The following is a 24,226-nucleotide window of genomic DNA, read 5'->3' as shown; positions in this document are numbered from 1 at the left end:
TTTTGTCTCTTGTGGACTTGTCATTTTCTTTAGCTTCAGCTTGAACTTGCATATGAGCAATTAATTGATGGTCTGTTCCACTGTCTGTCCCTGACCTTAATTTTGTTCCACATAATTTTCTCTGCTGAGTTTGTTTGCTGATATTCTTTTAATTTTAATTTTGTTAATGTTTAATAAATCTTTCTGATTTTCTTCTTTTTAAATTTTGATGTACAAGTGTATTATTTTTCTTTGAGGTTGCCTTGTAATTTATTGATTTTTTTCTTTTCTTTCCTTAAGATAGCATGTTTTATCTTGAAATCTACTTGACTTCTTGACATTTCAAAGTTTTATCTATACTATTCCCTCTTTTTACTTTGTAGCTAACGTCATTATACATCGTTATCTCTGGTTTTATTTTCAGTCTTGTTGGTTGATTTTACTTTAAATATTTCTATACCTGGAGTCTTGGTGTGGATTAATGTGCTGGACTGCAAAGTCAGTTTGAACTGCAGAGTCAGCTGTTCAAGCTCACCAGCCACTCCTCAGAAACCCTATACTGGGTCGCTATGAGTCAGAACTAACTCGATGGTACTTAACAACATCATCTGGATTGACAGCTGGGTGGTGTTGTTGTGTGTGGTAATCTCAAGCTGTTGTTTGTTCTCAGTCCAAAGAATACCCTTTAAGACTTTTTGTAAAGTTTGTTTGGTCATTACAAATTCATTTAATTCAAAATAGCCTAATTTTGCCATCATATTTGAGGGATACCTTTGCTGGGTATATGATTATTGGTTGGCAATTTTTTTTTCTTTCGGAGATCTGTATATGTCATCCCATTGTTTTCTTGCCTGCATGGTTTCTGCTGAGAAATTAGAGCTTAGTTTTATTGGTTCTCCTTTGAGGGTAAGTTGTTTGTTTGTTCTGAGCTGCTCTCAGAATTCTTTCCTTGTCTTTAGTTTTGTAAAATTTGATTGTGATACATCTTGGTGATTTTCTTTTGGCCTCTATCCTATTGGGTGTTCGTTCAGCTTGTATGCTTATCTTCTTGTCTTTCATGATGTTATAGTAGTTTTCTTCTAACAACTCTTCCTTTTTATACGTTTTTATTGTGAATTGAGTGATAGTTTACTCGGGAGAACACTGGGTTTACACTCATCCTATTGTATTTCATTTCATTGCAATGATTACAATCTCCTCCATGCATCATCATTCAACAGTATTTGCTTCCATTCCCTCTGTTTTTTATTTGTTTTTGTTTTTTTTTTAATGTACACAAAAACACTCAGGAATATATATATACTCATTTAAAGAACCAAAGAGCACATTCTGCAAGCTTGCCTCCTGGCCACCAGCACACAACCTTTCTCTTTCCATGAGTCTAGAGTCCTCAGCTGCTCTATCTCTCCATGTCCTCATCTCGGCCTCCATCTCTGGTGTCACTGCTTCTTTGGATAGTGTCCCACATTCCGTTCGTGCTCTTCTCTCTTGATGGTCCTAGGGTCCTCTGTTCTGGTATGTAAGATTAACTACTCCCCTCCTTTTGTTTCAAAACTTATACCTTTACATTTGTGACAATTGCAGTTAGTCATGATAACAGTTATTCACTATTGAATCATAAGAATCTTCTCCCCATCTCCTTTCACCATACCCGTCTAGATAAGGTGAAAACTATTCAGTGGGGATTCTACCTTCCCCTGCACACTCTGAAACTAAACTCCCTCTTGACAACTTGTAAACCAGTCACTTCATGGCTTTATAATGCTCCCCCCCCCCCAGCCCCACTTTAGGTAACTCATGTCTAAGTTGCCCATCCCTTTTAACCCTGTGTACAGAGAGGAGGGGAATGATCCTTGATGTGAAGTTTCCAACAACTCTTTGATAGTTTTTTCTGTTCCTGAATTCTGATCAATTGTAAGTTGTTCCTCTTCATGGGGCCCCATATAACTTAGGTTTTCTTTGGATTTTTTCATTCCTTTTTTCTGATTGTTCTTTTAGCATACTAGTATTGAGAGATTTATCTTCAAGCTCACTAATTTGGGCTTCCATTGCTTGGTGTCTAATCCTCTACCCTTTCACTGTATTGTCCAGTTCTGAGATCTTAGTATTAATTTTCTGGATGCCTAATTGCAGGTTTTGTATGGTTTCAAAATTTGCATTTATTTTGTCTATTTGCACTTGGAATGTTTTATTGTGTTCTTGCTTTCCTAGATCTTTCTATTGATCCTTTGAAAGTACCTAATTATCAGTGTTTTGAATTCTTTTTCAGTTAATTCTATTGCCTTTTCTTCCTCAGAAACATTTTTGGCCTCTGCATTTGGTCTTTTGAGCCGTTCGCGCTTGTTTCTTCATGTGAGCTAAAATTGTCATTTCTGGGGCATTTTGGGGTTGTCATAATTGTAAAAACAAACAGTGCAGTTGTTTGAATTGGAGGGGAGAAATCTCTGGGGGCCTCCTGTAATTCAAGGAGCTCACAAGGTGGTTGTGGAAGACATGTTACCAGCATAGTTACTGATGGAGGTCCTATTGGCCTTGGTGTTATCTGTGTTTGAGGCCCTCATTCTGGAAGTCTGCCTAGTCTACCATCTATATAGATAAATCTTAATCCCAGTGAAGTGTAAGAAATAGTTTGAGGCCATTGTTAAGAACTGATTACTGTACAAGTTGCAGAATTAAGGGTTATGTTCCACAGACTCCTGGTGTGGCGCTGTGGGCTAATGCGTCAGACTGCAAAGTTGTTTCAACTACACAAGGTTGGTGGTTCAAGCTCACCAGTTTCTCCTTGGAAACACTATACAGGATCACTGTGGGTTGGAATTGATTCGATGGGACAACAACATGTTTCACTCTGATGACAATTCTGTGTATGCCTTGTTACTAATAAGGAATGATCACTTGTTTTTTTCTTACCATGCTCAATTTAACTTGCATGCTGTCTGAATAGGATATGGCTCTGGGATCTTCCTTGTATACCCATGTATTTTGTTGGTTATATTTAATCAGGCAACTACAATTAAAACAAAACAAAATAAAAAACACCATTGTCCTACCATTGTGTAGAAACTAATGACTTTTTACTGATAAAGCATTTTATGTAAATGCTTTTGAATTTTTTGAGAGATATTTTAGAAAATTTAGTTACTTTTACTAGTTTTTTTTTAAAGTCTTTATTGTGAATTGAGTGTGAAACTTTACAGGGCAGATCATCAGTTTTATATTTAACAAATCATACACCTTGTTTCATTACAATGATTATAATCTCCATGTGCCATCAATTAACAGTACTTCTCTCTATTCATTTTAGCTCTTTAAAAAAAAAAAAAAAAAGAAAAAGCACTCAGGCATATATAATAATTTACACCACCAAAGGGCACGCATTCTGCAAGTCTGCCTCCTGGCCGCCAGCTCTCAGTCCCTCTCTTCCCATGAATCTAGAGTCCTCAGCTGCTCCCTCTCTCCATGTCCCCATCTCTGCCTCCATCTCTGGTTGTTGCATTCTGTGGATAAGGTCCCGCATTCTGCTTGTGCTCTTCTCCCTTGATGGTCCTAGGGTCCTTTGCTTCTGGACTGTAAAATTAACTACTGCCCCGTTTTTTGTTACAAAACTGATTTTACAATTGTGACAATTGCAATTAGTCATGATAGCAATTACTCACTATCTAATCATAAGAATCTTAATCCCCATCTCTTTTTTACCAGACCCATCAAGACAAGATGAAAACTATTCAGTGGGGACTCTATCTTCCCTCACACACTCTTAAAATAAACTTCCTCTTGAAACCTTGTAAGCCAGTCACTTCGAGCCTTTATTGCCACTCATTTTAGGTAGCCAGTGTCTAAGTTCCCCATCCCTATCTACCCTGTGTACAGAGGGGATAGCATAGATATTTGAAGTGAAGACTCCTTCCCTCTCTGTTGGTATTTAGAGTTACCTCCATGAGTATAGGTCAAGTTCATCAAATTGTAGAATTTATACTCGTTTCCTTAATAAATGAATGAATGAATGTCTTCCTCTACTTGAGTTCTGATTATCAAGTCAGATAAACAGTACTTCTCTCAAATGGGTACCCAGATCAAATGGGTACTAGCTGCAAATTTGGGTGTTCTGTGCATCTTCCCTTACTTCATATCAGCTGGATGCTTCACTCTCAGCTCTAGCCCTCTGTGGCTATGTCTTTGTCTGTGGGCTCAAGTGCCCTCAGGTCTCACCACACTTTTGACCAACCAACCCTTCTTCTTCTCTCTCTCATCTCCAGGTCAACAGAAATCTATGGACCGTGGTTGAACTCAGCCCATTTCTTCATTGTTGTCTTTCTCCCTCTTCCACGCACCAGTAGACCAATGTGGTCGTCAGCAAGCTTACATGCCTGCTCATGTGTTCCCTTTGAGTTTCAGTCTTGGGGGGGGGTGGGGGTTGTCCTGAAGGAACTTGATTATTTGCCTTGATGGCTTCCCAGCAAACAGTTTGCTTATTCTTGTAGTAGCCAGTCATCCTGCCATTTTTGTTTTGGGTTTTTCCTGATTATCTTTCTTTGAAGATGTATCTTCTGTCACTCCAGCTGTTCCAGGCTGGTCTGTTTTTCCTTTCTATTGGGAATGTCTCACTTCAGAAGGTTCTGGATGGGGCTCAGGATTCCACCTAAGGTCCTATACACCGCAAGGCTCTGCAAGAGGCCGATCACTGGGCAAGTTACTAGTATCTTTGAATGATTTATGGCAGAGTTATGTCTGGGTTCCTTCCATGTAATCCATGAGGAAGAGGGAGATGTTAATCTCTAGTAAGTGCCAGAGCATCTCTTTCAGCATGCTGACTCTCTTTCCTCTTAACCTATTTTATCTCTTCCTTTTTACACTTGGGGTCTACATGATGGAGCTAAAGAAGATTTATTCTGTATCTTGCTTGAAGTCAGGGGAGCCACCTGTTCTGCATTGCTGTTGGTGTTAAGTGCCATTGAGTTCTGACTAATAGTGACCCTGGATAGGGTTTATGAGGACTGATGGTGAGCTTAACCACCCACTGACCTTTCAGTTCAAACTGACCGTGCAGTACAGCACATAAACCCACAACACTATACCAGGACTCCTTTAGTAGCATTAAAAGTAGCATATAATAAAGATATCTTTCGTTATCTTCTTGCTCCCTAAAAGAATGTATTAAATAGGATATTTACTAAAATGGATGGAGGTTTGTGCTTATTTAACTTTTTTGGAGATAAGTACACTTAAAGGTTTCCCTTTTGTTTTTGGCATAATGAATATTGTTACAGAAAACAAGACAGGACTTGCATTTCATAAAATTCATGATAGACGTTGTCTTAGTTCTGAGGTAGTTATATATACACCCCTACGACTATGTGGGATCTCAGGAAAAGGAGCCTTGGCCTTCTGTAAGTGAACAGGGCTCGGCTGTCAGGAAATTCTGAGATTAGGTGGAAACGGAGATACATGGAGCCTTGATGTGCCGCTGTAGGCACTGGACTGCTAACCACAAGGTCAGCAGCGCAAACCCACCAGCCCCTCTTGGAAGCCCTATACAACGTTGCTTTTAGTTGGAACTGACTCAGTGACATACAACAACAGGATTATATGTACCCATTATGATCTGCCTTATCTATTAGGTAGTCATTAGCCACAGGTGGCTATTTATTTAGAACTAAAAAATAAAAAAAAATGTAAAATTCACTTTAGTTGAAGTATGTGTCCAGTACTCTGTAGCCTTATGCTGCCACGTTGGGCAGTGCCAATATAGGCCCTTCCATCACTGGAGAAAGTTATATTGGACAGTACTGTAGTAGACTGGACATTTATAAAAGGGAAAGAAGCAATGAAAGAGTAAGATACTAAAGACCTGATTTCTACCCTTTGTTCCACAACACAACTTTCCCTGTGTTCTCGTACTCAAGTAAAGTACAGAAAGCATCATTTTGAGTATCATCTATTTGACCTTGTTTCTGTTGTTTTTAACACTTACTTCTTTTTCTCAGGCTGGCAGTGATGGTGAAAGCATAGGAAACTGCCCTTTTTCCCAGAGGCTCTTCATGATTCTTTGGCTCAAAGGAGTTGTGTTTAGTGTCACAACTGTTGACCTGAAAAGGTAAGACATGTTTGCAGTTTGTGATAGACTTAAGTTGAAAGTATATACTGTACTGTCTTTTCAGTTTGATCTGCTCCCTGTCCCACCTTTCAGATACATTAAAGTTCAGCTGATTATGGAAAAGTTTAATTTTGCTGAAGAACAGTTAAAAAAAACAAAACAAACAAAAATAGTACAGTGACAAGTAATTGCCCAAAACCCAAGCTGGTCTTTAGAAGAGGATGTGGAACAAGGGATATTATTGCTGATAGATCTTGACTGAAAGCACAGAGTCCTAGGAAGATGTGTACCTGTGTTTTATTGACTGTGCAAAGGCAATCAATTGTGTGGATCATAACAAATGCTGAATAACATTGCAAAGAAAGGGAATTCCAGGACACTTCACCGTGCTCATGCCGATCACTACACATAGACCAGGGAAAACATGTGGATTGAAATCATAAAAGGCGTGCATCAAGATTATCTTTTCACCCTTCTTATTTGATATGTATACAGTGCAAATAATCCAAGAAGGTGGGTTATAGGAAGAAGAATGTGTTACCAGAATCAGAGCAAGACTGATTAACAGCCTGCAATACACAGACGACACAATCTTGCTTGTTGAAAGTGAAGAGGACTTGAAACACTTATTAATTAATATTGAGCATTACAGCCTTTAATATGGATTTGTACCTCAATGTAAAGGAAAACAAAAAGCCTCACAATTGGGCTAGTAAGCAGCATTATGATCAGTGGAGAAAGGATTGAAGGAGTTAAGGATTTAATTTTATTTTGATTCACAATCCCTGTCCATGAAAACAACAGCTAAGAAATTAAATGATGTGCTGCATTGGGCAACTCTGCTGTAAAATAACACTTAGAAGACTAAGGTGCACCTGACCCAAGCCATGGTATTTTCAATTGTCTTATTTGCATGCAAATACTGAATTTATGAGTTTGAATTATGGTGTTGATGAAGGTAAATATACCTTGGACTGCCAGAAGAATTTACAAATCTATCTTGGAAGAAGTAGGAAAGAACTTCAAAAACTTCTTGGAGAAATTCCATTATCTTTTAATTCCGTTTTTCCTTGAACTTGAAGTCTCCTGGTATAGCCAGGGAGCCCTGGTGTGGTACTGTAGGATAAGCACTGGACTGCTAACTGCAAGGTCAGTATTTCAAACCTACCAGCCGATTCTTGGAAACCTTATAGAGGGTTGCTATAAGTCGGAATGATTGGAAGGCACTTAAATAACAGCGGCCAGAATGTTCCTTAGAAGGGAGGATAGAAAGATGACTTCTCATGTTCTTTGGGAGTGTTATCAGGAGGGACCAGCTCATGGAAAAAGACATCTTGCTTGTGAAAGTAGAGGGTCAGCAAGAAAGAGGAAGACTTTCAACAAGATTGACAACAGTGGTTGCAACGGTGGGCTCAAATGTTAGCAATGATTCTGAAGACGGTACAGGACCAGGCAGTGTTGCTATGAATTGGAACTGACTGAACAGCACCTAACAAGTACTGTGGATAATTCACAATGGCAGTGAGTAGTCTTGTGGCCACTCAAGTCTTTTTAGGAACTTCTTATGTGTTTAATTTTGTGTGTTTACATTTCTTGTATTTTTACCTTAAATTTACCAGAGTAGTACCAGGAGCTAAAATTTAACATTAACCCAAAGAACTCTTTGAACTTTCCATTATGAACATGGAGCTGGGAAGTACTTCCTAAGTAGATAACATGTGATCTATGTAATCTAGATCATTAGAGATAAGAATGTGATTTTAGGAGACTCAATACCATCGATGCCTGTTTCATTCAATCTGCTTTTCAGGGATTTCCTTGAGTTTTCTGTGACATGATTTTAATCATATTTGGTTAAATGTTAGAGTAAAACAAGAGCAAGTATCCACTGCTCTGTGAGAGATCTTGTAGGTGGAAGAGTTGTTTCTAGCTTTCCCTTCATAGTGGGAAGTGCTGAGAAGAGCAAACACGTCTAAGGTGAAGAACATTTATACTTAAATAAAACAAGTTAAGGAGTCACAATTACTGTATGGTCCTTGGATGGTGCAAATGGTTTATTAGTTGTTGAATGGTTTGCAGTTTGAACCCACCTAGAGGCACCTGGTAAAGAGCTCTGGTAGCGTAGTGGTTATGAGTCGGGCTGCCATCCTCAAGGTCAGCAGTTCGAAACTACCAGCTGTTTTACGGGAGAAAGATGAGGCTTTCTGTTCCTGTAAAGATTTATAGCCTTGGAAACCGTGTGCAGGGTCACTATGAGTTGGAACTGACTCCACGGTACTTAACAACAACAACAAGAGGCACCTGGTGTGGCACTGTGGGATAAGCACTAGAGTACTAGGTCTGTTTGAACCACAAGATTGGTGGTTCAAACTCAACCAGCCGCTTCTTGGAAACCCTTTATAGGGTTGCTATGAGTCGAAATGGACTCTATGGCACTTAACAACAACAAAGAGGCACCATAGAAGAAAAACCTGATGATCTGCTTCCACAGTGATTAACAGCCAAGAAAACCTATGGCTCTCAGTTGTACTCTATTTTAAGAATGATGTGGGGCAGGTTTGACCTCCTCTAACTTCACAAACGGGGAGGAGAATCAAGATAAACAGACCAAGGCTGAGTCTTCGAGGTAGAGATCAAACATACCTCTTCTCTCCAGCTCTTTATCAATTCTGATACCAACCCTCCCTCCCATGGCAATCTCTACTTCCCTGCTGGGGTCCAGAATGTATTGTTACAGTCACACGATCTCACAGACACTACTCATAATTGTGGGGTTATTAGGGAAGTCACAGGTTACAAATTGGGATCAGGATCAACTGGGAAGTAATAGGAACATCTCAGGATGCAGTTGCTCAGATCAGGTCAGCATCTACTGAGCTGTGCCGGTAGACAGATCTCACTCTGACCCTTGACGTCTTGGCTTCTGCCCTGCTTGGGTAAGTGCGATTTTTTGATTAAGTGCCCAGAGGTTGGTGCCCAGAAAGCCTCCTGTCCCAAGGCGTTCAGCTTTCTTGCTCCATGGCTTGGAAGTCCACTGTGCCATCTCCTGCAGGTCTCCTGACTCTGGTGTGCAGGGATCCTGGCCCAAAGGATGCACTGTGCTCTTGCTTCGTTTTGTTTCTGGAATGGCTCAATTTAGCCTAGTGGGTCGTCAAAACTGAACAATGTCCTAATTAGGGTTTCAAGTACCTTATTTACATTAAAAGTACCATGGACTGCCAGAAGAACAAACAAATCTGTGTTGAAAGAAGTACAGCCAAAATGCTCTTTAAAAGTCAGGATGGCAAGACTTTGTCTCATACTTCGGACATACTATCAGGAGGAACCAGTCCCTGGAGAAGGGCATCATGTTTGGTAAAGTGAGGAGGCTTTGAAAAACAGGAAGAGACCCTCAGTGAGATTACCAATGAGATTTACTGACACAGTGGCAACAGTGGGCTCAAGTGTTACAAAGATTTGTGAGGATGGCACAGGATCGGGCAGTGTTTCATTCTGTTGTGCATAGGATCGCTTTGAGTCAGAACCACCTTCATAGCACCTAACAACAATAGCAACAACACCTGTGCAGTGGTGTCATGCACCTTATTTATATTATTAGCATGCTATGCAATCTCCTTGGTGGGCCACAAGCACCTTGTTTGCATAGTGCCACCTCATCATTTGGTGGGAGTACAAAGATGATAACTGAAAGGGCTGTATTAAGTATTGACTGCATCACCGGGCCTCACCATGAGTCAGAATCAGTTCGACAGCAGTTGCTTTGATTTTTAGTTATTTGCTACCAAAGAACATCTAGGATTTGGCAGTAGGAATGTGTTATACTTGGCATTCTGCCACAACATGGTTTTACGGTTTAACTTTTAAATACATAAAGTTATGAATTGGGAGCGCAGTGGCTCTAGACGATAAGCACTGGACTGCGAACCACAAGTTGGCGTTCAAGCCCACCAGCTGCGAGAAAGATGAGGCTTTCTGCTCCCGCAAAGATTTACAGCCTTGGAAACCCTATGCAGGGTCACTATGAGTTGGAACCAACTTGACAACACTTAACAACAATAACAAAGTCATGAATAGTGTTCAAGAGAAAATACTGATAAGCCAGCAGCTAATTGGTGACAAAATTCTTGTTTGTTATCTCTCTGTGGTCAGCACATACCAAGAGTTACAGGTGGTCATACTCTGGGGTCTCGATCAGTTCCTTAAGATTTGTTCTTTACTTAACTGCCAGTGCCACATATTTGTGATTCTGTAAACTTGAAAACCTTTATTTATTGAAAATGATACTTATGAATATAAGATAAACTTTTGGGGATAGTAAGAGTTAAAGTTGTAGGCTCTTGGAAAGACATTAACTGGTTCATGTTGGGCAGAACTGTAGTATGAATGAAACAATTCATGGAATTACCATTCTGTTACTTACTGTTTTTTTCCTACATGTATTCACAAAGGAAGTTTCCCCAACATAACTGCTAAAAATAGACTGTGCATTCAGACACACACCCTAACTGTGCCCTAAAATACATGGATTTCTCCTGTGCCCATTTTTGGCTTGGAGCAAGTGAGCTGAGTGCCATGCTTTGAAAAAGCCTTCTTTGAACAGCTTACTACAGTGCTTGATTGTGGTACATACCAGTAATAGTGCCGTAAATAATGTGATTCTGTGGTTCAGAAAAGAAAGGGAACCCACTAGGGTTATTTCAGAGTGGTCTGTTTTTACTTTCCAAAGTAGGTATGAAATATCCATACCCATATTTAGAAAATGTTGCCATGCAAAGAAGATACATGCTTATTTTCTAGGGTTTTAAGTAAAACCAACACTTTAAAAAGCAATTATAATTGGAGGCTGTTTTCTTAAGGGGAGAAAAATTTTAGGTCACCAGTCTTAAAAAATTGATACTGAAGGAGGAAGTCTAAGGTGTATTGAAGGAATTGGCAAAAAACAAGGCACCAGGAATTGATGGAATAAAAATTGAAATCTTTCAAGAAAGTGAGATGGCACAGGAGGCACTAACTCAGCTATGCCAGGAAATTTGGAAGACAAGTATCTGGCCGACTGATTGGAAGAGATCCATATTTGTGCCCATTCCAAAGAGAAGTGATCCAACAGAATGCGGAAATCATCAGACAATCTCTTTGATATCCCACACGAGTAAAGTTTTGCTAAAGGTAATACAGAAATGGCTACAATCATACATTGACAGAGAACTTCCAGAGGTTCAAGCCAGATTCAGAAGAGGCCGTGGAATGAGGGATATCATTGCTAATGTGCGATGGATCTTGGCTGAAAGCAGAGAATATCAGAAAGATGTTTATCTATGCTTTATTGACTATGCAGAGGCTTTCGATTGTTTGGATCATAACAAGCTATGGACAACATTGTGAAGTATGAGTATAACAGAACACTTAATTATGCTCATGAGGAATCTTTACCTGGACCAAGAGGCAGTTATTCAAACAGAACATGGGAACACTGAATGGTTTAGAATTAAGAAAGGTGTGCCACAGGGTGATATTCTTTCACCATACTTATTCAACCTGTCTGCTGAGGAAATAATCCAAGAGGCTAGGTTACATGAAGAAAAACATGGCCTCAGGATTAGAGGAAGACTCATTAACAGTCTGCGATATTCAGATGATACAATCCTGCTTGCTGAAAGTGAAGAGGACTTAAAATACTGATGAAGATCAAAGAACACAGCCTTTGGTATGGATTGCATCTCAATGTAAAGAAAACAAAAATCCTTACCACTGGACCAATAAACAACATTCTTATCAATGGAGAAAAGACTGAAGTTATCAAAGACTTCATTTTTCTTGGCTCAACCATCTACATTAATGAAAGAAGTAGTCAAGAAATCAAATGACGTATTGCATTAGGCAAATTTGCTGCACAAGACCTTTTTAAAGTGTTGAAGAGCAAAGATGTCAGCTCGAGTACTAAGGTGTGCCTGACCCAAGCCATGGTATTTTCAATAATCTCATATGCATGTGAAAGCTGGACAGTGAATAAGGAAGACCGTAGAAGAATTGATGCTTTTGAGTTATGGTGTTGGAGGAGAATATTTAAAGTGCCATGGGCTGCCAAAAGAACCAATAGATCTGTTTTGGAAGAAGTGCAGCCAGAGTGCTTCTTAGAGGCCAAGATGGCCAAACTTCGTCTCTCATACTTTGGACAAATTGTCAGGAGGGACCAGTCATTGGAGAAGGATATCACATTTGGTAAGGTGGAGGGTCAGAGAAAAAGAGGAAGACCCCCAGTGAGATGGATTGGCCAAGTGGCAGCATCGATGGACTCAAGCGTGGCAACAGTAGTGAGGTTGGCCCAGGATCGGGCAGTGTTTCGTTCTGCTGTGCATAAGGTCGCTATGGGTTGGTACTGACTCAATGGCACCTAACAACAACAACAAGTCATAAAAATTCTTCTGAAGGGCAATGAAAAAAATATAAATTTTTTTTACATGATATACTGCATTCTCTTCTTCTCCAGCCTCTAGTCATCAACTTCTCCTTTAGAGAGATAACTGCCTTTAAGTTTGATGTTCATCCTTCCAGACATCTTCCTATGAACTTAAATGTTGAAATATAAAAATAGTCTAGAACTAGATTCCAATAGAAGGTACTCTTAAGAGAGTGAACATGGCTTAAAAACAGTGTAAAATAGAGCTGTCAAGGAGAAATAAAACACCCTGTGATAATATTTCTTTAATTTTAAAACATTAAATCTGACTGTTTTAGAAAGCTGTGTGGGAGCAAATGTCCCTGGGGCTTATTTCTTGCTTTTCCTGGTAATTGACTAATTCTTCAGTGAAAAGTACTGATGCTAGAACAAATCAGTGGAGAGCAGTAGACCTCTCCTGAGAGCTGTTATAGCAGCCCACTCTCAGCTCTGAACAAATGAAGGCTTCATGACATTCTATCTGCAAGAACAGAATCTATAAGAATGAATTCTGCCATTGTGTGACAAGTTCTCTTTGAATCTCAGTTGGTGTTAATGGTTATGCTATTGGCATCCATACCTCCCTTGTGAGGTTTTGAACAATCTCAATTACTTGCATGCCAGTTCAGCCTTAATGCTTTTGTTGAATCATTTCTAAATATATTTTTGTTCATGCTACACTTGTATTAGAAAGCTTTGAGATTAAAAAAAGTGGCAAGGCTTCAGAAGGAGTTTAGATTTACTTCTAGTGCTGTTTGAATAAAATGTTAAATGAAAAATATTATTAAGATAATAATAGAAATTGATTAGAAAGTTATTTAATATCCACCGTCCTTGCAATTTGACAACTTTTCCATCTAGAAAGTCAAAAATATTCCATAGCAGAAAGATCCTTCCTTAATTTTTATATCCCAGCTGATTGCTAGTAACTGCACAATGCCATGGAAACAGAGCCAGAATGGAGTTGATTGTATAACTTGTAGACATGCAGAGTCCCATACAAAATTTTCATTAAGAACAATTAAAAATAATTAATGATTGACCTCAAGACAAAACTTTAATATGACTTCAGGAATTGCTGTTGTTTAAACTGTACATGGATGATTTCTTACAAGAGTGTTAACACCAGGGGCAAACAAATTCAGCTAAACTGGTGTAGCACTGTAGGGTAAGCACTGGGCTGCTAACCACAAGGTCAGTGGTTCAAACCCACCAAACTGCTCCTTGGAAACCCTATGCAGAGTCAACTATGAGTTGGAATCAACAGAATTGTTTGACTTGGCAGTGACTTTCAGGAGAGCAATTTTGACTGGAATTTTAAAAGTTCAAAGATTACCTATGAGCAATAGTTTTGGGTTGGTCATTTCAACTTTTGATTCCAGAAACCCTGAATTCCATGTGAATTACAAATTCTGTCCACTTGTAGATGAAAACACTAAATTTGGAACCTATTTAAAGATGTTATCACGTTATACAATAGGGAGTAGCCATGGTATTGTAGAAAGTAACAGGAGTAGGAACCTGGTTCTTTGTGGGTAGGGTCCTGTTACTGACTTCACTGGGACGTTTAGTACCAATATCCTCTAATTTAAATTCCACGAAAAGGAGGTGGAAAAACAAACATTTCTTCTGTATCCACTATGAACTAGACACTGTTGAGGGTACTTTCTGCTACTCTTACCAAACCATTTTCAGATGTGCGTTTGCATAGAATTCCATGCTTCCTCTCACCAGTGTCATATAGCCTTCTTGGCTAACAGGTCTTTGACGACTGCCACTGTCTTTATTATACCCCAAAGTTCCCAAATCAGAGAGCAGCAGTTTTAGACTACAGACAGAGCTTAGTTAAACCTGTAAGTGTCCCAGTTATAAACCTGAAAGAAGAGAGTAGTAGGAAAATAATGAGAGAGACACACACAGTGAGACTTGGATATGTATGGCTGGATGTGGCTATATATTGTCTTATATGTGGGGATAAACTCTGTTGGTTTTGAGAAATGGGGATAGATATGACAGCCGTTAGTCTTTTGGTTTTTAATAGTAAAAGCAATTCAGTGTTGCTATTGTTAAATGCTGTTGAGTCAGTTTTGCCTTATATAGAGACCTGTATAGGGTTTCTGAGGAGGGGCTGCTTGGTTTGAACCTCTGACGTTCAGGTTAGCAATCAAGTGTGGAAGACTACTCATAAAATGTTTGGGAAATGACTGTTTTCATTCTCCCTTTCCCACTTTAAATACAGAAATGATCTCATCCTTGGCATTGTCAGTAAGGATTTCCTTTCTTTTCAAATGTAAACATACCATTTATAACTTACTGCAGGAGCAAAGACCCATATCCAGGTTGTCATAATAATGAATAATGGTGTAAAGTTTTGGAAGATACATTGTCATAGTTTAAACTTTAATGATTTTGTAATGGTATAAAGCTTTATCATGGAAATATGAAATGGATAGTTCTGCACATCTTAAATGGTTACTTATAAACACAAAACAAAATCTGATTTCCACATAGTCTTCTGATAATATTGCCTTCATTATCATTGTCTCTAGTTCCACTTTTCTGAGAAACAGTATTTAGCAAATTGAGAAATCTGTTGATTTCCAGGAAGATCTTCAGTAATCGCATGAATGACACATGCAGGGAGACGCAGTGGGATGGCACAAGCCAGTCTTTTAGGGAACCCCTCCCTTTCCTGTTGCTCATCAGTCAGGAGTGTAAGATTCAACTCTTTCTCATTATAAAGCTGACTTGAACTAGTTGTATCTCGTATAATTCAAGATAGATGTATATCATATGTGTATTTCAGAATTAGATGTGTAAGTGTGTGTCTGTGTATTTGTGAGAAGTTTGCTGCAACATGTTTGTTTCAGATGATTTAAATCCTGTTGAGGTCACTAAGAGCTGAATTAGAAAAATTGGTTGCTAGTGAATTATTACTATTATCACCATAAGTCCCATACTAAAGCCTGCTAAGAGTTACAGAAATTGGAAAATGATTAATCTGCAGGTTGACATTAAATATGCAAACATTAGCTATTACAGAAAATTTAATAAAAATCAGTAAAATCTTTTGATTAAAGTGGGATGAGTATACTAATGCTTAGTAATTGAGAGTCTTGTGTGTTTGGGTTATGCATCATTTGACTTTTATTACTAACCAGGGGAGTGTGATGGCACCATACGATAAGCACTGTATTGCAGATCACAAGGTCCCCGGTTGGAGCCCGTCAGCCACTCCATAGGAGAAAGATGAGGCTTTCTGATCCTTTGGCGGTTTAGTGGTGGTTATGTGCCATGGAGTCGGTTCCGACTCATAGCGACCCTGTACAGGGTTTCCGAGGCTGTAAATCATTATGGGAACAGAAAGCCTCATCTTTCTCCCGTGGAACAGCTGGTAGTTTTGAAATGCTGACCTTGCGGCTCGCAGCCTGATTCGTAACCACTATGCTACCAGAGCTCCTTTTTGAAAGTTTAAAGCCTTGGAAATCCTACCCAGGGTTGTTATGATTCAAAATCAAGTCCACGGCACTTAACAGCAACAACTAATAGTTAAACCAGAATACAGCAAATCTAGTAAAAATTAATTAAATTGGTTTGAAACAAACACTGGATTCTGTGATGGTAACTTTTTTGTGTGTATCTGTATTCTCTTCATATGCATGAATTAACTTTATATGACTTGAAAATCTTCACCTTTGTTATGGATTGAATTGCATCCACTAAGTGTGTATTACAGTTCCTGGCTTCTATGCCTGTGATAGCGTAGTGGTTACAAATCGGGCTGCTAACTTGAAGGTCAGCAGTTCGAAATTGCCATCGGTTCCGCAGGTGAAAGATGAGGCGTTCTGCTCCCGTAAAGATTTACAGCCTTGGAAACCCTGTGTAGGGTCACTATGAGTCGGAACCAACTCCACGGTACTTAACAACAACAACAACATGCCTGTGATGCTGTGAGTTAGGCATGAAACTGCAAGGTTGTTGTTGTTGGTGTGCCTTGGAGTCGATTTTGATGTATAGCAACTCTGTGCATAGCGTTTCCGAGGCTGTGAATCTTTATGAGAACAGGAAACCTCATTTTTCTGCCATGGAATGGCTGGTAATTTTGAACTGCTGACCTTGAGGTTAGCAACCCGACTCGTAACACATCGCTGCCAGAGCTCCTTAACTGCAAGGTTGGTGGTTCAAAACCACCAGCTGCTCCACGGGACAAAGATTTGCAGTCTCAGAAACTGTATAGACTCAGCTCTATGACAATGAATTTTATTTTTTTAAATGCCTGTGGTAGGAGCCCTGGTGGAGTAGTGAGTTAACACTGGGCTGCTAACTGCAGGGTTGGTGGTTCAAACCTACTGGCAGTTCCGAGGGAAAAAGAGGAGGCTTTCTGCTCCTATAAAGATTTATGGTCTCAGAAACCCTACACAGGAAACCCTACACAGAGTTGCTTGCTATGAGTTGGGACTGGCTCCACAGCACACCACCACAACAGGGACACTATGAATCAGCATGGATTATTTATGCCTGTGGTTATAATTCCATTTGGGAATGAGTTTTCTTTGTTATGTTAATAAGGCAGGTAACATGGATTTCTTTTGAGATATTTTGTTGTTAAGTGCCATCGAGTTGGTTCGGACCCACAGCGACCCTGTAGAGGGTTTTCAAGGAGAATTCTCGTAGCGTAGTGGTTACGAATCAGGCTGCTAATCTCACTGCCAGCAGTTTGAAACTACCAGTTGTTCCCCCGGAGAAAGATGAGGCTTTCTGCTCCGGTGTAAAGATTTACAGCCTCAGAAACCCTGTAAGGTTTGCTATGAGTCAGAACCAACTCTGGCATATAATGTTTTTGTTAAGTGCCGTCAAGACAGTTCCGACCCATAGCGTCCCTGAACAGGATTTCTGAGGCTGTAAATCTTTACGGGAGCAGAAAGCCTCATCTTTCTCCCGTGGAGCAGCTGGTAGTTTTGAACTACCGACCTTGCGGTTTGCAGCCTGATTCATAACCACTACGCTACCAGAGCTCATAATAACAACAACAAATAGGGTTTCCAAGGAGCAGCTGGTGAGCTTGAACCACCGACCTTGCAGTTCAGACGACTTTGCAGTCTGGCACATTAGCCTACAGGGCCACACCAGGATTTATATCACCAGTAAATATAAGAAGAAAGAGGCCACACCATATGGTAATTTCCAAGGAATCAGTAAACAAGCTGAAGAGACAAGGACCTTCCTCCAGAGTGATCAAAGAGAACCTTCCCTTAGAGCCAGCACCCTATATTCAGAACTTCTAATCACAAGGTCAGTGGTTCAAACCCACCAGTCGCTCCATGGAAAACCAATACAGGGTCATTGTGAATCTGAGCCAACTCGATAGCAAACAAAAACAAACATGGAGAGAATAATTTTCTGGTTGTTAAAGCCATACATTTAGGGTATTTCTGCCATAGCAGCACTAGATAATTAAGATAACCTTCAAGTGGAAGTTTATTTAAATTCTGTATTTGTGAGCCACAAAGTGGGCAGTTCAAACCCACCAGCTGCTCCTTGGAAACCCTATACAGGGTCACCATGAGTTGAAACCGACTCGATGTCACTTAACAGCAGCACCCCCCACCACCACTAGTTCCACCTTCCCTAACTGAGTCACCCAGTTCACATAGGTCACCATTAAGAGCCAGTTAGTTCCGAGGTCCTCAGGAATCTATACCTGTGCTGGACTTATTTTTTTAAGCCTTTTAAACTTCATTGTTGTTAAACTTTTAAACTTCTTTTATTAACCCTACAAGATTACTCCTTATGGTTCCTTTGCCCTTCTGTTTCATTTCTTTTTGTTTCCTTTTCTTCATCTAGAAGAGAACGAGTAATTTATGTAATCTAAAATGTTACTATGGTGCTTAAAATTTAAGAAACGAAAGTAACAAATATCTGTGCTATTATCTCAAGGCATGAATTCTATACCCTGCTTTTATTGACTGTTACTAAAGTGAGATTAAAAAAACACTTGAATGAATTGTTGAATATTTATTGAAAAGAAACCAAAGGTATCATGAAATCTTTAACCACTGCCTATTGGTTCAGTTTCATTTATCTCAAGCAGCAGTTTCTGTAATGTTAAGTTTCTGTGAAGCGTCTGTAAAGTGAATCTTTGTAGGTCAAACAAAACATCTGAGACCTTAAAGTGCCAGGTGAGACCTAGAAGTTGAAGAATCTTAGACTCTATTTGATGGATGACTTGATATAGCTGTAAGCTAATCACTTCACTACTAGAATTTGCCTTTTTTTTGGCCACCAATTAATGATGCCTAACCTGCTAGGAACCATCAAACTCAAATAGAGTTTGTCTTATTTCCTGTGTAACGCTTTGTTAATATGATACTAAAAGCAGTAATGTCTTTCATTTGCATAATTTTGTTTAGTTCACTTTTACCTATAACATTTGATTTGATCTTTACAGGTGTGTTGTTGTTAAGTACCGTGGACAACAGATCTTCAAGATCCATAGGACAATATAGATGTGGAAACTAAGACACAAAGAAGTTGTGGTTTAATTAGTAACATAGTCTGTAAATTGGCAGAATTACTTGGTTTGGTACTTCAACCAGGTCTTTATAATTTAATCTTTAGTTCTTCTCTACCATGCTAGCTTTTTTTGTTCAGAGAGCTATCATAATTAATTATAGAAGTAATAACTGTTCTTTATGGCTGCCCCTCCCCCTCAAATATTGATCATTTTAAAGCTTTGGTTCCTTTCTTCCTTCCTCTTTACTCAACCCCCTTTGCTTATGGGGAAAAAAAATTCATAAAAAAGAGATTCATATGATCACCTTACATTTAGGCATTAAATTTGAGCGCTCATTAACCTAAAAAATATTGATTATGTTTTACAACTTTGGAACGAGCAAATTGTTTTACAGATGTTCACAATTTGTTCATGATAAGATGAAAGAATACTCCTGTTAGTCCCTGTCCAAATCCATTTGAGATGTCTGCATTCCTATTTATTTTATACAGATTTTAATAGTGTGATTTACTTTGGTCAGATACTATTCTTTCTTAACTTTGTGCTACTTTGTTTTTGTCTTTTAACCTTTAAAAATTTAAAACGTTGGTGGTGGTATGCCGTGGAGTCGGTTCCGACTCATAGCGACCCTGTATAGGGTTTCCGAGGCTGTAAATCTTTATGGGAGCAGAAAGCCTCATCTTTCTTCCGTGGAAGGCTAATAGTTTCAAACTGCTGACCTTGAGGCTAACAGCCTGACTCATAACCACTACCCTACCAGAACTTCTTAAACACCAGCATTTGAAAATAAGCATATAGACTATAAATCGTTGTAAAGTGTCTGGATTCTAGATTGTGTACAACGTCTTCCTGAGTTGAGGAAATAAACTATAAGTGGGAACAAATGTGCATATGTAAGAAATTATTTGGGGTGTATGACTATAGTGGCAGACATGATAAAAAAGGAACAGAAGGAAGAAGCCAAATAAACCAGTGAAATGAAGAATAGAAAAGTATTAGTTCTAATTTGAAGTTGAGTTACTTACAAAAGTAACTGGACTCTTGTAGGCTTGCTTCATTATTTAAATAAATGTGGGAAGACCTCATTCAAATTTCATGTATTTCCATCATTTTTGTGTTAAATGTTCACATTTTTAGACCAAAAAAATGGTTCCGTGAAAGAATCAAACTTGAAAATAAAATCAGTCTTTGACTTTACAAGCCCGTGTTTCAAGCCTACGGTCCTGTAGAAGTTGATAGGAAACATGTTTTATTTTTCTTTGACTTGAGGAGATAGACTTTAGAACTTAGGGGTAGAGGGAGGATGCTGAGTTAGAAAACGAAATTTGAACTGATCAGGTAAGTTCATAAGCTTTTGTGCCTTTGGTTGGAATGCACTCCTAGAGGACCAGACACTATTCAAACAAAATTAGAAATACTGTGTGTGGATCAGGGAGGGGGAGGGAGGAGAGTGAGAGACTGAGAGAGGAAAAGAGAGAAATGAAGGAAAGAAAAGAATAAGACCGGGGAGCTGTAAAGCTGAGTGTCGTTTGTAGGGACATACTCTCTCGTGAAAACTTAATAAAAAGTTTTTCACCTTTATTTTATCCAAATTCTGTACATTTGTGGTCCTTAGGAAAAGAAGGAAGGAAACCTATAAACCTATAAGCAAAGTAAACATCTCTGTGGCTTAGATAGAGAATAGAAATCTAGGGAGTTCGGCTGAAGAGTGATGGACTCTGATATCAGAAGCAGCCAGAGGGCATAAAGTGGTCTGCTGCTTGGAAAAGCTGTGCATTAATGCTTGGTGTATGGTTTATGTTGAGCTGTGTAAATCCAGGGAAGTGGGAATATTTGGACTCCGCTGTGTAACAATTTTCTCTCCAAGCATGATGTCCTTCTCTAGTGACTGATCACTCCTGATAATTTGTCTGAAGTATGAGTGACTGTACTTCTTTCAACATAGCCTTTTGGCAGCCCATGATACTTTTTAATATTCTCCTCTAACACCGTAACTCAAATGCATCAATTCTTCTACAGTCTTCCTTTTTCACTGTCCAACTTGTACATGCATATGAGGTTATTGAAAAAACCATGGCTTGAGTCAGGCGCACCTTAGTCCTCAAACTGACTTCTTTGCTCTTGAATGCTTTAAAGAGATCTTGTGCAATAATTTGCTCAAGTGTAATACGTTGTTTGATTTCTTGACTGCTGCTATCATGAGTATTGATAGTGGATCCAAGCAAAATTAAGTCTTTGACAACTTTAATCTTTTCTCCATTATCTTGATGTTATTTATTGGCCCAGTGGTGAGGATTAAAGCAGAAGACCCCCAATGAGATAGACTGGCACAATGGCAACAGCAGTGGACTCAAGCATAGCAATAATTGTGGGGTTGGTGTAGGACTAGGCAGTGTTTCATTCTGATGTACATAAGGTCATTATGAGTTAGTACTGACTCCATGGCACCTAACAACAACAACTTAAGAATCCCTCAGACTGCTTGTTCTCTTGGCGACAGGATCTATACCTAGAACACCAACGACCTGGTACTAGACCAGCGTTCCACAATGTCTACATGGAAAAACAGGCATGCCCTGGATTACAAACAAATTCTATTCTTAGCCTGTCAGAACATTGTGTACTGCTGGCCATGACAGGCTCTGGACAGAGTCAAAACAGTGGCTTGTAGGACGATGTAAAGTGAAGCTGGATCCATGTTTGCAGCCTCCTGCCTGGCCTGGGAGCCTGCTAGCCCCCATAGAGTCAGCGCTGGTCCGCTGATCTCCTGGCATGCTGCCATTGCCTTCTGGACTCAGTTTGAGGTGGTGCTGTGGGGTCCAGGGATGAGTGGGTACAAGGATCCCCACTACCAACAGTTGCAGGCTAAGTTGAGGAGAGACAGGGCACTTTTGGTCCCTTCCTGTGCATTGTCTCTGGGTTTGCACTCAAAGAAAGACACACTAGGGATTGGTCCATAACTTTGGGTTGTATGTAAGCCAGACCCTCGTAACCTGGGGACTGCATGTACTAGTCAGAGGAAGAGCACAGACAGGAGGAAATAAAATCAATACAAAATAGTACCACCCATTTAAGATAAGTTCTGTCAGCTGAATTTCAAACAATATGAAGAAAACTAGTAATAGGAAAGAAACAGAAATGACAATTTGGGATGACGTCACTTTAGATAATAATAACATGTGAGATATGCAAAATTTTTTAAAATTAGTTTGGGACCTACCACTGTTGACCATTCTGACCATGGATGCAATAAGTGGTCCTGGATAGAATGGGAGGAAATGTAGAGCACACGTCAAATTTATGAAAGAGGCCAGACTTAAGTAACCGGTAGAGACAAGAGGATCCCCGGAGACTATTGCCTGGAGATACCCTTTAAACTTGGAACTGAAATCACTCCAAGAAGTTCACCTTTCAGCTAAATAATTGATTGGCTCATAAAATAAACAAGGTCTCCTATAAGTACTGATCTCTTTAAATAATCATCTATATGAGAACAAATTGTAAATATTTACCTTGAGGCAAAGATGATAAAGGTAAGGGGGAGGCAGGGAAGCTAGGCGGATGCTGACACATTGTGAAAAATATAGCCAGTCTCACTGAGCAGTATATTTGGTGGTGGTTGTGTGCCACTGATTTCAGTTCAGTGACCCTGTATAGATTTTTTTCAGGCTGTAAATCTTCACGGGAGTGGAAAAAACCTCATCTTTTTCCCCGTGGAGTGACTGGTAGATTCGAACTACAAGCAGTATGCATAAAGACTGTTATTTAGGAGCTTAATCTTGGTGTCTATCATTCGTCTGTCCATTTTACGTGCTGTGTTGGCTGGCTTGTTGCAGTGATGCTGGAAGCTATGCTACCGGCATTTTAAAGAGGAACAGGGTCACCCATGGTGGACATGTTTCAGCTGAATTATCAGAATAAGACAGACTAGGAAGGAGGAGAGATGAAGTACTTCTGAGTGGTTAGTCACTGAAAACTCTTATGAATAGCAGAAGAACGTTGTCAGATACAGGCCAGAATATGAGCCCCTCGGGTTGACAGACACTCAAAATTTGACTGGGGAAGAGCTGCTCCTCAGAGTAGAGTTAACCATGATGACATGAATGGAATGAAGCTCTCAGGACCCACATTCGCTGATGGGGCACAACTCAAAATGAGAAATAGTCGCAAACATCCATTAATAATAGGAACATGGAATGTATGAAGTATGAATCTAAGGAAATGAGAAAGTGTCAGAAATGAAATGGAACACATAAAGATGGATATTGTAGGCATTAGTGAAATCAAATGGACGAATTAATGGCCATTTTGAGTCTGGCAGTCATATGGTATACTATACCAGAAATGACAAATTCAAGAGAAATGGTGGTGCATTCATTGTCCAAAAAAGAAAGAAATTCAAGATATATCTTGAAGTACAATGCTGTCTGTGATAGGATAATATCATATGCCTACAAGGAAGACCAGTTAACGTATGTATCAGCCATTAAAGTCAAGGATGATGAAATGGACAAATTTCCCCAGCTTCACTCTAAAACTGCTCAATCCTGTAATCAAGATGTATTGATAATTACTGGTAGTTGGAATGCTATGGTTGGAAACGAAGGGTCAGTAGGAAAACACGACCTTAGTGATAGAAATGATGCTGAGGATTGCACATGATAGCATTTTGAAGACCAATGACTTATTCATTGAAAATGACTTTTTTTTAATAACATGAAAGGCAACTATATACATGATTCACCAGATTGAATATGTAGGAATCAAATTGATTATGGTTCTGGGAAGAGACGGTGGAAAAGTTCAATATCATCAACTAAAACAAGTTGAGGGGGCAGACTGTGGAACTGTTCATATGTAAGTTCAGGCTGAAGCTGAAGAAAATTAAAACAAGTCCATGAGAGCCCAAATGTGAACTTAATAATATCCAACCTGAATTTAGAGACATCTCAAGAACAGAATTGATGCATTAGACACTAATGACTGAAGAGCAGAAGAGTTGTGGGACGACATCAGGAACATTATACAGGAAGAAAGCAAGAGGTCATTAAAAAGACAGGAAAGAAAAGACCAAAATGGATGTCAGAAGAGACTCTGAAACTTGCTTTTGAGAGAATAGAAGAAATGATGACATAAAAGAGCTGAACAGAAATTTTCAAAAAGGAAGCTACAGAAAACGAAGCAGTAATGCAGTGAAATGTGA

General features: G+C 39.4%; 1 protein-coding gene across 1 annotated transcript in view; it reads left to right on the top strand.

Moving 5' to 3' along the window:
- The window catches only part of CLIC4 (chloride intracellular channel 4), a 103,285-nt gene that overhangs the window by 48,993 nt on the left and 30,066 nt on the right, over nt 1–24,226 (top strand). The window contains exon 2 of the mRNA XM_006862286.1: nt 5,964–6,073. Within this exon, the coding sequence (XP_006862348.1) occupies nt 5,964–6,073 (110 nt within the window). The remainder of the gene's footprint in view (nt 1–5,963; nt 6,074–24,226) is intronic.

Source organism: Chrysochloris asiatica, unplaced genomic scaffold, assembly GCF_000296735.1.
Source record: "Chrysochloris asiatica unplaced genomic scaffold, ChrAsi1.0 scaffold00047, whole genome shotgun sequence".
Taxonomy (NCBI): Eukaryota; Metazoa; Chordata; class Mammalia; order Afrosoricida; family Chrysochloridae; genus Chrysochloris; species Chrysochloris asiatica.
The sequence above is the reverse complement of the archived record's forward strand: the minus strand, read 5'-3'. Positions and strand labels throughout refer to the sequence as shown.